At 34.4% G+C, this 15486-nt stretch overlaps 2 protein-coding genes across 3 annotated transcripts in view; both read right to left on the bottom strand.

Annotated features, from left to right (window-relative positions):
- Nucleotides 1–1015: 1015 nt before the first annotated feature.
- Nucleotides 1016–5388, bottom strand: RB195_000129 (uncharacterized protein; the record flags this gene model as incomplete). 2 transcript variants are annotated; one of them, XM_064196297.1, is made up of 8 exons in its annotated part: nt 1016–1128; nt 1188–1239; nt 2195–2287; nt 3415–3567; nt 3966–4091; nt 4791–4851; nt 4942–5045; nt 5215–5388. In XM_064196297.1, 8 exons carry the CDS (start codon nt 5386–5388, stop codon nt 1016–1018), a joined length of 876 nt encoding a protein of 291 aa, XP_064052177.1. The 2 variants fall into 2 exon arrangements, with proteins under 2 accessions (XP_064052177.1, XP_064052178.1); XM_064196296.1 differs by lacking the exons at nt 1016–1128; nt 1188–1239; nt 2195–2287 and adding an exon at nt 1441–1638.
- A 2396-nt stretch (nt 5389–7784) lies between these two features.
- The window catches only part of RB195_000128 (uncharacterized protein), a gene marked incomplete at both ends in the record, with an annotated part of 29583 nt that continues 21881 nt past the window's right edge, over nt 7785–15486 (bottom strand). Inside the window, 17 exons of the mRNA XM_064196295.1 lie at nt 7785–7982; nt 8050–8133; nt 8369–8476; nt 9515–9635; nt 9980–10050; nt 10126–10217; nt 10505–10598; nt 10677–10817; nt 10901–10999; nt 11529–11639; nt 12751–12837; nt 12896–13034; nt 13342–13493; nt 13556–13627; nt 13695–13791; nt 13843–13931; nt 14154–14238. Coding sequence (XP_064052176.1) covers nt 7785–7982; nt 8050–8133; nt 8369–8476; nt 9515–9635; nt 9980–10050; nt 10126–10217; nt 10505–10598; nt 10677–10817; nt 10901–10999; nt 11529–11639; nt 12751–12837; nt 12896–13034; nt 13342–13493; nt 13556–13627; nt 13695–13791; nt 13843–13931; nt 14154–14238 — 1840 coding nt within the window. The remainder of the gene's footprint in view (nt 7983–8049; nt 8134–8368; nt 8477–9514; nt 9636–9979; nt 10051–10125; nt 10218–10504; nt 10599–10676; nt 10818–10900; nt 11000–11528; nt 11640–12750; nt 12838–12895; nt 13035–13341; nt 13494–13555; nt 13628–13694; nt 13792–13842; nt 13932–14153; nt 14239–15486) is intronic.

Here is a 15486-nt window from a genome sequence, read left to right as displayed (position 1 = left end):
ACAGAGCGTTGTTCCTTTGCTTCTGCATAACTCCTAATCCAGAAGATTTTTTTGAAATTCTTGTTCAAATCAGAGTTTTCGGATATATCGTATAACGCAAAACACGGCAAAGCAATGATTGTATGCATTATTCCAGGCTGTATGTGTGCTTCTATATTTTTTAAAGTAGTTATTTGATACAAATGTATAATATTGTTCAGACATTTTAAGTTTGTTTAATTTTTTTAAAATTTTTATTCTTATTTTAAATTATTACTAAATATTTTAGAAATATTTTTAATGTGGACACTTCTCCAACTCATCAGTCAACAGTGCAATATACATCAGCACCAAAATCGCTTTTACTTCATGTGAAGACTTTTTTTAGGACAAAATTGAAATTCTTCCTGTTCTTGCTACGTCGAGCTCTAAGTTACTAATCACTGGAGCACTTCCAAAGCGCAACGATCTGCGCAGTGAGATAAGTTCAGTGAAATGAGGTTCCGAAGAGATTTACTACGGACGCTGCTTATTATGTCAAGAAGAAAGAATTCGCTCGCTCAATCCTTCCTAGAAAAATGTCGAATGATTCAGATAAGTTGCCGGATTATGTAGGTAATTCCTGAAATTCCCCTTCTTGAAAATTGAACAACACGAAGATGCATTAATTTTTTCTAATTTTTTTCATAGATCAATTTTTTTTTCGAACAGGAGGATAACATTTATAAGAAGGCATATGCAATGAAATACCGATACAATTTATAGAAGAGCACCTAAAATAAAAGAAAAAATATGTCTAAAATATAAGACAAAAAACAAATGAAAAAATTAAAAAAAAAACAAAAACAAAAATAAAAGAAAATAAAAGAACTCTGTTAGATGAACTCTGCCTATTTCTATACAATTCGTGGAATCTTCACGCCTTGGAAATATGTATCCATTCAAAATTGATAGTTTTATCTCAAAGTGTTTGCCCGATTCTACTGTAATCACTTGGAAAAACTCCTTTGAAGAAATTTATTAGACTACTCTCGATCTATTTGCATCCTTTCGCACCGTAATCACTAACATCAACATCAAAATAGTGTGTATGATCCGAAATTGAGGTAGTAATGTCGAGACCGTCACTGCATCCGTTATCCTCATCAGCTGAAAATTGGTACCATTGCGGAAAATTCGAGCATTCTTCCAGGAAAATCACAGCTTACCTGAGCAAACCTTGAAGGTAGCGCCATTCTTCATGTTGTTGTGGTAGAATGCCTTGAATATGTAAACATATTTTTTATCAAATAAAAGTGATCCGAGGAAAAGAGGGGCAGGTTACGAAGAAGCACCTTAGAGGGAAGGAGATAGTTCGCTAACATTTGTGGCAGGATTATCTGAGGAAAGAAAGACCTACTTCAGTTACTTCCAACAGGATGATACAACTGCCCCCACATCCCACCGAACCGTGGATCACATTCACACAATCTTTACTCTTCTGACAGGATTCGTGCCAGAGTGCGGGCAGAGCTCGCAACAACCTTCATAGTCTTCAAAAACTACAGCTGAACATTTCTGATGACATGGCAGCCATTCCAGCAGTTCAGCCAGGGTCTGCTTTCCGTAACTTCCTGAACTTGTGCCAGGAGATGAGATGGGGGTCATTTTGAACATTTCCTATAAGCAGATTAACGAACTATCTCCTTTCCTTTGATGTATTTCTTTGTAAGCTGAGACCCTTTTTTTCCGGCTCACTTTTATTTGCTCCACCCGTTAGTAGTAATGAAATATTGTTTTTAAAACTGCGAACCAATTCCAAGAAAATTTTCTGAGCTAATATTAATCTAATCACTAATCTAAAGAAGCGCTCAGATCGCTTTCTCACAATGTATCCAGAAAGACGAAACTCAGACCACAAACTTCTTTTCCTCTTCCACTATTCCATATCCTTAGATGTCAATCCCATTTTTTCCCTAGAAGTGTCCTTGCAGCTATTTTTTCACCCGGAGAATCAAGTGACTTCGTTGCATGGTGGCCTGTTCTCGTGCAGTTTCTAGTAGCGTGATATCGTCACGATATAACTATGGGAGGAAAAAAGAACTGATAATTCTTTTACGATTGTTCTAAGCGGACGCGTGCTCGTCAGTGTGTCGAATAATCACTGATTCTCCGCTGCTACGTTGCAAGTTTAAAGATCAGAAAGCCAAATAATTTCCTGAAGAAAGAAAGAAACCTCAAATTTATGATGATAGTATCCTTCCATGTCTTCCAACGGAATATGTGGAACAACATCTCTCCAATGAGTCACGCGGAAGGAATATGGCATCTGTAATTTCATTAAAATCCTCCAATAACTTCGATGACCAGTAAAATTTTTTGGTCTTTACTTATTAACACCATAATAATTTTTTTTGGAAGGAAGTTATATGGAAAAGCTAGGCGTTAAAGGAGAAATTTGCCGAGACTAACGTAGAATTAAAATTCATTCGATATCATTACTAAAAAAAATGAGATGTTGGTTGATACTAAAAGCGTGTATTAAAAGTATTACTAAACAAAAATATGAGATGTTAGTGCTGTGAAGCAAACGTGTGCTTCTGAAGTTTACAAAATAAAATATATCCGAAATATTCATAGAAATTGCTTTGACATTCAACAAATTGGTAGGTTAATGCGCGTCAAAATTCCAAAACCTCTCAAAAATTTCCCCGTTCTTTCAAAAAATCTGAGAGCTAGAATTGAACATGTTGATTCAACTTTACGAAAGTGAGCTGCGGCAGAAGCAGGAGGTAAATTTCATACTTTCGTATTTTTCGAAATTTGTTAACCTATTTACTTACTTTTAAGTTATTTTTATTCTGCTCAGAGCTACATAAGTGCTTAGAGATGCAGATTAGTCTTCACTTTGATGCAGTAGCAATGTTAACCTAACAAAAATTGTACCCGAATAAATTTGCAGGTCCATTTTTTTGTTTACGGCTACATTACAGCAAATTTTAGGGAGGTATAGACGACAATGATCCAGTCAACTCATAAATTTTCACAGCTAAAACATGACAGACTGAAGCGAAAGAAACTAGAAGGAACTTTGAAAAAACTTAAAAAAAAAAACTTTAAAAAACTAAAAGTGAATTATATTGTATACTATTACATTGTGTGCCAACGAAGTTTTAAATGGAACCTTCAAAAAATAAATTTAATTTAATTAGTAAAGACACACTAATAGAAAAAAAAAACAGAAGTATGGCGAGGTTCCAAGGTACGAGAACATTTGAAACTGTTATTATTGGATTTTTTCTTAAAATGATAGGTGTGGACGGTGGCAGAGGAAGAAAAACAAAAAACAATAGGCTGTTGATTTCAGCAATAGGAGAAAGTTGCCGGATTTAAACGGATCCACCGGTTGAACTCCGGGTTTACTCCAAATCTTGGATAATAGCCGTAGAGACCGACCTGACTGTCGTGAGCGGCGGAGAATTCCTTGTTTCCGGTCCTTGGCTGACCGAATGTGACCAGTTCCACGTTAGCTGCTGGGACCAGTTTGGCTGCTACGATGTATGACGCAGCCAGTGATGCCATGGCACCTCCGAGAGAATGGCCGGTAACCTGGAGATTACAGTAATGAGTTCTTTAGCCAGGAACATTTTTTATTTTTTTTTTCTTGGAATTGGAAATGTTTCAAGCAGAGAGAAAATCTATTCATCGCATTTTCCATCGAATTTAATAATGAAAAGGATAAATAATAATAAAATACAATAATAATAATAAAAACAAAAAATTATTTGTAGTAAAAAAAACAGAAATAAATATCTGTAACAAAAAAAATTAAACTTAAAAAATCAAATTAAATCAGTCATCGAATCAATCAATCGAAAAACGTGAAAAAATTAGCCAATATGTTTTCTCTTGCTCTATCTTCCAATTTTTATCTTCTATTCCAACCAACAACGCAATAATTTAACGAATTTAATGTAATTCTATCTTACAACCTTAGTTTAACTCACCCAAACTTGATACGTAGGATATTTTGCTCGCAAAGTGTTGAAATCATCCTTCATTCCTCCATTCCAAATAGACATAAAGGCGTCATTAAAGTATTTTGACACTTTTCCGCCAGCAATCCAGGATACCTGAGAACACGGATCGAAATATGATTTCAAGGAATCATCATCTCTCGAAAATTCCAGGGAAACAAGTAATTTTTAAGATGGTTTTTTTTTGTCCGAACCTACCAACGAGTCATACGCATTACGGAAACAATCTAGAAATTTCCGGAAAGCCGGAAAAATGGATTTTGTTAGGCTTTGAATGGTGAAGTCTAGGCTTCGGAATATATTAAATGAATAAAAAAGAAAAAGAAAATAGAAAACAGAAATTCATGTGATTTCTCTCATTGAAATGTACAGATGCATTCTAATAGCCGTAGCTATTAACAAAGTAAGGAGACAAGATTATAATCGATACTAATCGATAGAATCTGAACTAGTATAGGCTAAATATGTAGATAAAATAAAAAAAGGAAAAAAATTGCAAAGCTATTGTTCGGTTGGAAAATTACGCTCTCTGACTTCTTTATGACGTCATTGTGCTATGTTTTTTGTATAAATAATAACATGTTCAACATTTCCGGCGAGTCCTTCCGATTAAATCAATTTAAAACAACATCAACAACAACAAACAAACGAGTTAAAAGAACAACAACGACAAAAAACAAATTTATAAAAAGAAAGTTGTAGGTACGGAAGTTATGCACCGTGGATTATGCATTGAGCGATGGAAATAATGGTTATATCTGGAAATTCCTATATTTATTAACTCCATAAACACACCTGACTCTTGAGAACACTTTTATCTGCTTCCTGAACAAGTTGAAGGAATCCGTCGGTTCCTCTGTAAATTAATGTAATTTTTATGTATCCGCTGGTTGGGAAAATTTCATTTAAAAAAATTTACTGCCAAGGGAAATTTACGCATACGCACCTGAATCCGAGTACAATTGCGTTGTCACCATTCAGAACAGCTGAGAATCCCGAGCAAACATCAGTTTTGAACAGATCACATTTTATATTCAATTGTCTTTTTAGCTGTAAAACTATACTATTTACATCCACCATGGTTTTTATAGATATTTACTATTATTATTATTTTTATTATTATTTTAATTATTATTATGTTTTTTATTATTACTTTTATTATTTATTTTTTATATAGTTTTTTTTTAGTTTTATCCTTTAATTATGCGCTACCACTTACCACAGCATTGGTAAATTTATTCGTGAGACAGTTTTGTGGTGAATTCGAGTACGCTGCCGACGATAGCGGCAGCATTTTGTTGCGAGCCACATCATCCGAGTAGGTTGCGTCGATGGATGAAGGAGCTGCAAGGCTGAAGGCGAATAGGCCAAGGAGAAGGACAAGCTCTCTCATAGCTAAAAAATTTTAAAATAAAATCTTAACAAAATAATAATAATAAAATAATAAAAATTTTTGTTTTGCGCTGAAAAAACTCCAAAAAAAAAAAACCAGGAGCGAATAAACGGAGTAAGCAGCATTTCACAACAAAATTGGTGTTAAAGTGTGATTTTCGCAAGCAGCGCCTGATCAGGGCGTTGTTCCCTGATAACCTATCAGGACCTTTCAGTATTTTTATTACCGAAGAAGTTTGGCTATCTTTCGTGAATGTGCAACATTGAATTCGGATGAAAAAAGCGTATATGTAGTCCTCTAAAGGGTTTCCTGACACTATCCAACCGTCATCGTCGCTTTCTAGTGAATACTGTGGAATTTCATGCGTTTTGTTGCTTTCCTTTGTCTTAGGAAAGACCTTTTGTGAAAGCGTAGTTGTTATATTATCTATTTTTTAAAATTATATTTCTAGTTTTATTTATTTCTAAACATTTGTTTATTTTATTGATTTGTTTTATTTCTAGTGATACTAAGAAATTCGTTTTGCACCAATTGAGCGAGAGATTCATATTTAAATTTTTTCACATCTAAATTTTTCAATTTTTCAAAATGAGATGGATTTTCAAAGGTTGACCTTACCTTTTCCGTAGATTTTTCCAAATTTATCTTATCAGATGCATGAAGAAGATCACGAAGAACTAGAAGAAACCGGAAAAGAAACCTATCAAAATTTTCGTCATGTACCTATTATTCCACATTTATACAACTTCAAAAGTAAACTCGACACAAACTATTGTCAATTTCTCGCAATTATGTCGCGCAATTGTCAATTATGCTAAAAAAAGCTGTGTAGTTGTGAATCTCAAATCTTTCTCATCGAGAGGAGGTAGGAACCTCTTTTTCTTTTTTTTTTTAGATCTAGGGCGGATTCGAACCTCCGATCATGCAGTCACAGCGAAACCTCTTACCAACTGCGCCTCGCAGCCCATATGCGCTAACATTTTCACGTGCATATAATTTTAGTCCATTGTAAAGCCGTATTTACTACTGCCCTCAAGTGTTTACGCTCCGATCCATCTGGGACCCTTATTACCGTAGTTGGCGCGTACATGTCTGCATAAAGGATAAAGGATAAAGTTTCTGGCGTTAATCAATCCGTTTGGGACCCGTGCCACCACGTTCACTTCAATTCAGAATCGTTTGAGGTTCACGAACGTGTATCTGGCCTATACAATGACTTGCGGGGGCTAGCCGATGTGTCAAGTCAGTGTTTTTATCCTCCCAGACAAGTCTGGTACCAATTTATCGACTCCGGAGGGATGAAAGGTTTGGTGAGCACTAGGACGGATTCGAAACTCCGATCGATCGTGCAGGAAGCGGAACCTCTAACCGCTACACCACATCCGCCCTATATGTCTGCATATGCAACTAAATTCAGATAATTCCAGGTTCGTCGTTTCCATCAACCACTCGTCCATAATTTTTCGCCTTCTTTTTTCTTTCTTTTTCCTTCCTTTTTTTTCTTTTTTCTTTTTTGATGTTGTGCTAAGATTTTTATGGTATTCTTATTTCGTACGGGTCCTGATTAGCCCACTTTACTTACTTGAAGTCCTCTTTTATTCACATCTGAACTTACACGGAATTCCGTCACCTTCTTCTAATTTTATACACCTCTAGAATTATTCGTTTTTTTTTCACTCAGTACCGTCCACTCATTGCCGTGCTTCTCTTTCTGGAGAAAGCCCGTAAGTTTGGACGCTAACTTAAAAACCTGCGACCAAAACAATTACGTCTGTTCCCAAGTCAATTTTTCACTTTTCCCGTTCCCAGGATTAGAATTAGAAAAAAATGTCGAAATAAATGCTCTTCTGAGTAGGTGCAAAAAAAATCCATGCATGTAATTTTATTTACATTCCATAATAATTTTGTACAACTCGAGCGGCACGAATGGGATGAAAGTTGGGTGTTATTCGGTGAAGAAGAGGAAAAAAAAAGAAAAGACCGAATAGAAGCCTATAAGTGAGATGAAAGAGATTCTGGGGTTCTGTGTGGATTTATAGCGGTTTTTTTCTCAAACAAATGAAATAGATATGGAAATTAAACGACCGACTGATGACTAGAAGCGTAGCGAGAATGGCTGGTGATTGCACTTGAATTTTAGGACTATACAGGATTTTTTTTCTTCTTAAAACTATGCGTTGAGCTCGAGCTTCTCAACTAGCAATAACCGTTGTATCTGAGTGTTTCATGGCTGATAAGGTAGTCGTAGAGGAGTGATCGAGGAGATATGGTGCAAAATGGCGTAACGAACCGACCAGGAAAAGATGAATGCACCAAATCTCATCATAACTGTCAGTGTTCAAATCACAAAAAGGGAAAATATTCCGATATTCCGATACATAGAACACATAGAAGTATCAGTTGTCCGGGTTTTGTTGAAGTTGTGCATTTGCGGCCAAATCCAACACGGCCATCCATCGTATTTGACTTTGTTCATCTTCTACGGTTACCGTATACATTCGACGAGATCCAACACGAAGTGAGAAGGTGAATCGTTCACCGCACAACTTCACTTCACAGCCAGGTAACGGTAACATTGCGAGGGCGCAGTCATCCTGAAAAAAAAATGGATGAGAGTGAATGTTTTCTTTCCTGCTGGTTCCTTCCGTCAACATCACTCACATCACACGTATTGTAGGAATAAAGACAGAAATCGTTGCGAACCACAAAATACCGCTCGAATGTCTTTCCAAGTGAACCACGGAACTACAACAAATAATAAATAAAATAACAAAATAAAATAAATAAATTAATTAATATAATAATACAATAAAATAAATAAAATAATACAATAAATAATAAATGAAATAACAAATATAAAAATAAATAATAAATAAATACAAAATAATAAAGTAATAAATAAATATAAAATAATAAATAAATACAACAGATAAGAATTTTACACTTTTAAACAGTTATAGTGTTTGAAATTTCCACAAACCTTCACTCTACTTGCGTGCAGGATTCCTTTTCCTTGCGCTGGCACCGCTAAGACATTTTGTCTGACGTTCGATTGAGCGGACGCTGAGCGACGAATGTTCTCGAAACCCTGGAATATTCGACGATGAGGACGACTCTGCTAAGGATTTTCAGATGGCACCGCTGGAGTTCAAATCGAAACAAATTACCAAGCCACGGTTAAAGTTTTTTCAATTCAGAATATTCTTTAAGTAGCTAGATTTAGTTAGCTTTTAGTTTTTATCTCTAGTTCTAGTTTTAGTTTTTTTTCTCTTCTATTTTTTAGCTTAACAAAAAAAAAACAACTCTGCATCGATTCTTATAAATTAAATGACGAGAGAAAGAGGAATTTTATATTGTAAAGAAGATCTAAGCGAACCTAAGCACATAAAATTTGTTTCTAATCATTTAATAATAAATAATTTATGTAAATAATACATATTTTGTGTTCCAGCGATTTTTCTTCGATGGGTACATGCAAGACCTAATAGCAGTAAACCCATACTTTCCGATTTTCCGGTACGACTGCACGTTTCCTGCTCTTTTTGTATGTTTAATGTCCGTATTAACACCAAGGATACCATATACAAGGCTTATCAGATTTATATATAAAAGATTTTCCTGAGTTTCGAGGGCTGAGTCAAAGACCACTTCAATGAATCGCTTTTCTACCTTCTTAGAAGTGCCTGGAATAAGTGTATTAATTTTGACATTAAAAATTCTCTGGTTTTTGTGGACCTAAACATGTGGCAGGAAACACATTGACTGCTCTTGTAAACACAAGTAAACAATAAACATAAGTAAACATGGGCAGAGTGACTGCTTGAAATAGGAACTTCATGGACAGGAATGTAAGGATTTGTGGAAAATGTGGATTTGTATTGGATCAGGCGAGCGCATTTCCGATCCAAAGCAATGCCGGACATTCTCGAAGTCTTCTCTCCTTGAAATCTCAGCATTTGAAAGTGCATTTATGTTTTCTGGAAGTGCCCGGGCACGTCGCGACACATTGGCATAAAATGGATTAAGTTGCACCCAATGCGTCGCACTACCCCACGACAACGCAACGCAACGCAACGCAACCACCTGTAGAGTCCTATAAAGCAACAAAGCAGGGCGGGTAGCTTACCATATTCTTCACACAAGCCTCGCAAATCCTGTTGTTTTTGCTTTCAGTTCGATAGCGACCGAAACATTTCTTACACAACTTCCGTTTGCATTTTGCACATTTCACTCCTCGATAGAAGAGGCTGAAATAAAAAATTGAGTCAACGAGATTTGGGAAACGAAATTTTTCTCCGAAAAGATTTGGGAAACGAAAAGAAGACGAAATTTTCTACTTTTCTGGAACAAAAAATGAGTAGAAATTTTGGTTGATTGGGCTATTCCATAGAGCCAACAAGAACGTGAATTCAACGTTCCTTTTCCTTTTTTTGTTTTCTTTTCCTTCACACTCTTATAAAGCTTTTTATACGTTACCTCACTGTCCAATTTCCAAAAAAAAAAAGAGTAAACGAGAGTGGAAGAGAAATGAAATGAAATGAAATGAAATGTATAAGAAAAAAATTCTCTCACTCAGATGTAAAAAATATACCTAAATTCCGTGTCGCAGTCGGCACAATTTCGGCTTTCGCTATGGTTGTTGTTGGTCTCGCAAGCAGATTTCTGGAAAAAAAACAAACGTAGGATTCTATTGTTGGATGAAATCGTGGTGGGAAATTTCCGGAAATTTATGCTCACAACGCTTGCACCGAATGTGGCCGAATTTGCTCTACAGTCATCTATTACGGCACACATGCTCTCCACCCAATCGTTTTTGTCCTTTTGAGTGTCTGGAATGGAATAGAGGATTTAAATTTAGAATTTTATTGATAGAAAAACTTTTAATTCTATATTTATCTATATTTTTATTTATTTTATTTATTATTTTATTTATTCATTTCTATATTTTTTAAATTTAATTTTATTGATAGATAAAAATATAGGAACAACAACACAAAAATTGAAAAAAGACAAAAAAATACCCTTTTTAAATACCGCGTATTTGAAAAAAAACGCAAAAAAAACTTAATTGATTTGATTTCTTTTTCTGAAAATTTCATAGATACTAGCGAATTACCTGTATACAGCTCCACACATCTTGACGGACCATTCCCATCCGATCCCCGCACATAAAATGAATGTTCACGTTCCAGATTGTCTCCCTCGCATATCTTAACGGGAAAATTTCAGAAATTCCGGAGGAAAAAAGGAAAGCCTGGAAAAAATCCACGGCTTCACGATGCGATCACCTGTGTATGACACGCATGGAACACGGCTCGCAGCCGATATTTATACAGCCCAATCATTTTCCTTTCACATGCAAGAAGAATAAGATCGTTGAACAAGAAAATCACTCTTTCCTCTGTCTTTTCAGTTGTGGAGGAAATTTTCTGGAATGCGGAGGGATAAAAAAGATATAGTAAATTAGCAATATTTGTGATCTGAATGACAGGATGAAAGAAATTTTTTTAACCTGTAAAGTTCCCGTCTTCAGCAATTCTCTTCCGGGAGACACAAGTGAAATGGAGTTTCCAAGCTGTTCTTGGACCTCAATTACTTTACCGAAGCCATCCTAAAATACTCCACCTGGCGAAAATTTCTCAAAGAAAATATAGAATATACAAATATTGAATGTAGGGTAGAATAGAAAAAATATAGATTAAATAATAAATAGAATAGAATATAGCATACTTATACTGTATAAATATAAAAAATAAATGGTAATCTAGGAAAAGAGGAAAGTTTCGAATTCCTAGGACTTTCCTAGCGTTCCTTATAAGTGTTTTCTCTGGAGTCGACCACATTTGTGACAGAACTATCACAACTATTCGTTCTACACGTGAAAAAAGACTGTAATGTCTAAAATTTCGAGAAAAAAAGTCCAGAAAATTCCATTTGGCCCTTATTCAAAATAATCCCGTAGGAACCCAAACCGACGCCAAAATCCGCGAATTTTCCCTACGAAGTCAATGGAAGTGAGCGCAAAAGCAATAAATATATTGGTTTCATTTTTTTTATCTTTTTATTGGAATAAAAAAATATAGCCAATGTTATTTTACTGGATTATTCCCCACTTTATATGAAAATTTAACAAAAATTACCAGTTTTTTCATCATTTCATTGGCGTGAGAAGCAGCTTGGAGTACCAGTTGAAGAGCGGCGGCGGTGTCTTCGTAGTCTGCGTCGGTTTCCACTAAATGTTTCTTGTACTCCTGAAAATAGTGGAAATTAATCTCTACCATCATGAGAATGCTGAAAATTATTTTAAAAAGTAATTATTCTTTTGAATTGATTGCAATAATGTTACTGTTATTATTACAATGTGTATAATTCCAAAATTAATTTAAATTAATAATAATTTTTATAAAAATTGAGTTCCGGTTTTAGTAAAGTTTGTAATTTCTTTTTGTTCGTAAGATTCTCTGACTCAGACAAAGTTTGTTCCATTTTTTTAATCTTTCTTTTCTGGTGCACCATTGGCGTATGTGAATAAACAAATAAACAAATAAATGAATAAACAAATGAATACCACTATTATTATTACTATTATTATTATTACCATTATTATTATTAGTTTTATTATTAGTATTATTACCAGTATTCTTCTTCTACTATTGTTACCATTATATCTTCATTTCAATAAACATGGTAGGAACTCTTCAACAAATCTCAAATCATAATCTAACCACTTCAAGAAATCAAAGGAAGAAAAATTTAAATAAATAGATAAAATCGATAAAAATAAATCGTAAATAAAATTTAAAATAGCTAATAGACAATGCTAAAAATGTTTATTTCTAGCAAAACACCCCTGAACAGGTGATGAATGGATGAAAATATTAATCATGGTCGGAAATTCGATTCATTACTGAACTCACCGTACAAAATTTCGGAAAATGAAATGAACCCGATACAAGAAATCGAGGCGAGAAATAGTATCTTTGCCTGATTCTTGATCGTTTCTCTTAGGGAACTTTTCTTAAGGAATTTTTTAATGAGAATTTAAAAAATAAATTCGAGCAAAAATTTAAAATAAATAAATAAAATAAAAGTAAATCGTAAATAGAATTTAAAATACAATCTAAATAAAAATTGTTAAATAGAAAAATTTTCAATACAGTTTTCCAGGGGAAAAAGCACTTTTAGAGTAAAATAACTTTGCTCAGGAATGGTATACTGGTAATTACTACAGTAGAAAAAAATTTCGAGTTTATTAGACACAACAGACTTCAGACTTAAAGTTTGTGAACAGCAATTAGTGGTTGAATAAAAATTTTTGTCCGAAGTGAGAGGGAAAGAAAAAACTGAAAAAAATGAAAACACCTGAAGAAGTAACTGGTAGCGCATGACTCTCTGGACAGGACAAATCAGGTGGTGACTGAGTGGGAGACCTTCGCATTCCGGAAGTTTCTAGATAAGAATTTCTTCAGGTTTCCTTCAGATGTTACCAGGATAAATCCTATCCTACCTCAATTTCGCGAACAATATCCGCAAATCTTTTCTTCTTCTTCATTTCTTCAAAGACTTTTGTGGCTCTGTCGTAGTTGTTTGTGTATTCGGAGTACATTTTTAGGAAGGGAGCCTGTTTTCGAACCACATTTGCTATCCTGAAAGGTAACTATTGGATGAGGATCACAATAAAGTGAAAGAAAACTGCTGCCAAGCGCAGAATAAGCTTCTTCACGTGACTCTTCATGTCTCTTTTGATTTTTTTTGCATAAAATACTAAAAAAATCGTAATGAGAGCGGGGAAAAGAATGGAAGAATTGATAACGGACGAGGGATTTTTGATCCTATAGGATTTCATGCGGACGCTCTTTTCTACTTAATTCTATTATTAATTTAATTTTTTGTTACTTTATAAATTTTTACCTTATAAATTTATCCGTATCAATACTACTTAAATAAGCGTACCTCTTTGTTGTATGCCAATCTCGACTTGCTTCCATCAACTGTGGAAGGAAGTGAGTGTTATGGAATTGGTGTAAGCTGGCAACATTGGCGAAAAGTTTCTGTTGTTTGTCCTTGTCAATAGCAGCCTCTTTCACCACTTTTTGTCGGAATAACTGCAAACGCAGGACCTTAAGAACGTTACGAACCTAAGGAAACCGATTTAGCACCACCATACCTCATCCAATAGTCGTAACTTATCCACATATCTCTGTTCACTATCCACAAGTTCTTTGGCAGCAAACCAAGCCTAGATCGGGGAGATTTTCGAGATGCGTGGGGAAAATTCCCGAGATCCAGGAAAAAAACGCACACACCTTATCATATCGCTTCTTCGTCTCGGCTTGTTGTTTCGTTTGTGCCGCTCCGTACGGTTGTATGTCACTTTCACTGTCTGTGATCTCCGAATAACACCTAAGCAGAGAGTTTTTGCCTCATCCATCCTCACGGTCCTTGGGGACTTACCGACTAGTGTGGTCATCATCCTCCGTTTCCTCTTCGGAAAGATCGTCAGCGTTATCGGCCAGTTTAACACGAAAACCTCCTTCTGGGCCCTAAATTTGTCCTTATTTAATAAACTTTATTTTTAATTTAATTTTTTTTTCATTTTTAATTTTATAGATTTTTGTTTCGTAAAATTATCCATATTAAGGCACTTTTAGATAAAAATAAGGTTTGTAGAAAAGATATAAATCTCAAGAACGTAAAGCAGACGTTGATGTGAGAAAGATAAGAGGAAAAGTGTAGATATAATCCGAAAAAAGTCCAAAATTTACCTTGTACTCAACAAATGCTTTGAAGGAGCTTTTCGACATCTGCTTCACTCCATTTATGTACGTTTCATGTTTCGAGAAGTGTGAGCTGGAAAGAAGTATGGGATCATTCTTTTTTTTCAAACGAGTCTTCTAACAAAAATTTCATGTCTCTGAAAAACTCAGCTAAGTGGGAACAAAAAAATTGCTATATAAATAAATAAATAAATAAATATTATGAAGACATTCCTCCACTTCCTGAATGGCCGTTTGTAGTTAGAACTGCTCGTGATTAATTATCCTTGATTTTATTTTATTTCATTTCATTCTAATTTTAACTTTTAACTATTTTATTATATTTTTTATATATATTATTTTTTATTTATATTATATTTATTTTTTATTTTATTTCATTGCATTCTAACTTACTTTTATCTTTTAACTTTAACTCAACGCAAATGTTTTTTAACCTACTTCTATTTGTCTTCTTCTCCTTTTTGTATACTCTTTTAATTGTAATATAAATTAGATATATAGTATAAATTAAATTTTATTTAATTGCAATTTTATCAATAATGCAGTAGAGTAGAGAATATTTATGTAGTAGGGTAGGCTCCATCTACATAAAAGTGTATATACACTTATCTGAAGTACTTTTAATGGACTTCCATCAAATCACTCCCCTGAGGGCATAATGGAGAGACTTCCAAACTGCGTTAGATATTGAAGAATTTTCGTACATACATAGAAAAAATAAATGGAACTGCACAAAAATCCTTCGTGATTGTATTTTCGATGAAAAAAATGTTTGACGACAATATCACTTAGTACTAAATGAACATAAATGATAACAGCTCCGGGTCTTAAGGAAAATTTTATAAAACCTGGTAATTTTAATAGTAATTTTAACTCAATGCAGACCTTAAAGGTTAACAGTTGCCCACTTACTAGTTTATCATTTAGTTTCTATTTCAAAATAGTTTTTTTTGCTCATTTTTGAAGTATTGGAAGCTAATGGTGAGAGAGAATTGAAATATTGTCACATTGAAAAATAATACACTGTGGAAATTGCACCAAATAATATTATTACTATTGATTAACACAGCGGAAGAGCGTCGAATAAAATCGATGCCGACTAGCCGAGAATGAAAACACAAAAGAGTCAAAATGATAATGGATTATGCAAAACTCTGCTGCATTACGGCAATGGAAATGAAAAATGACTCCACACGTCGCACATCATCATTTCTACGCGATCACCAGTTTAAAAGCTCTGGGATGTACATATGTGGTCGTGAAAAGGAGTTCAGGAATATCAAGGAACAAAAAGAAATGTAACTTTTAAATAACTCTGCTG

This window comes from Necator americanus, chromosome IV (assembly GCF_031761385.1).
Source record: "Necator americanus strain Aroian chromosome IV, whole genome shotgun sequence".
In the NCBI taxonomy this organism is placed as follows: Eukaryota; Metazoa; Nematoda; class Chromadorea; order Rhabditida; family Ancylostomatidae; genus Necator; species Necator americanus.
This window is presented reverse-complemented; position numbering and strand designations above follow the sequence as displayed.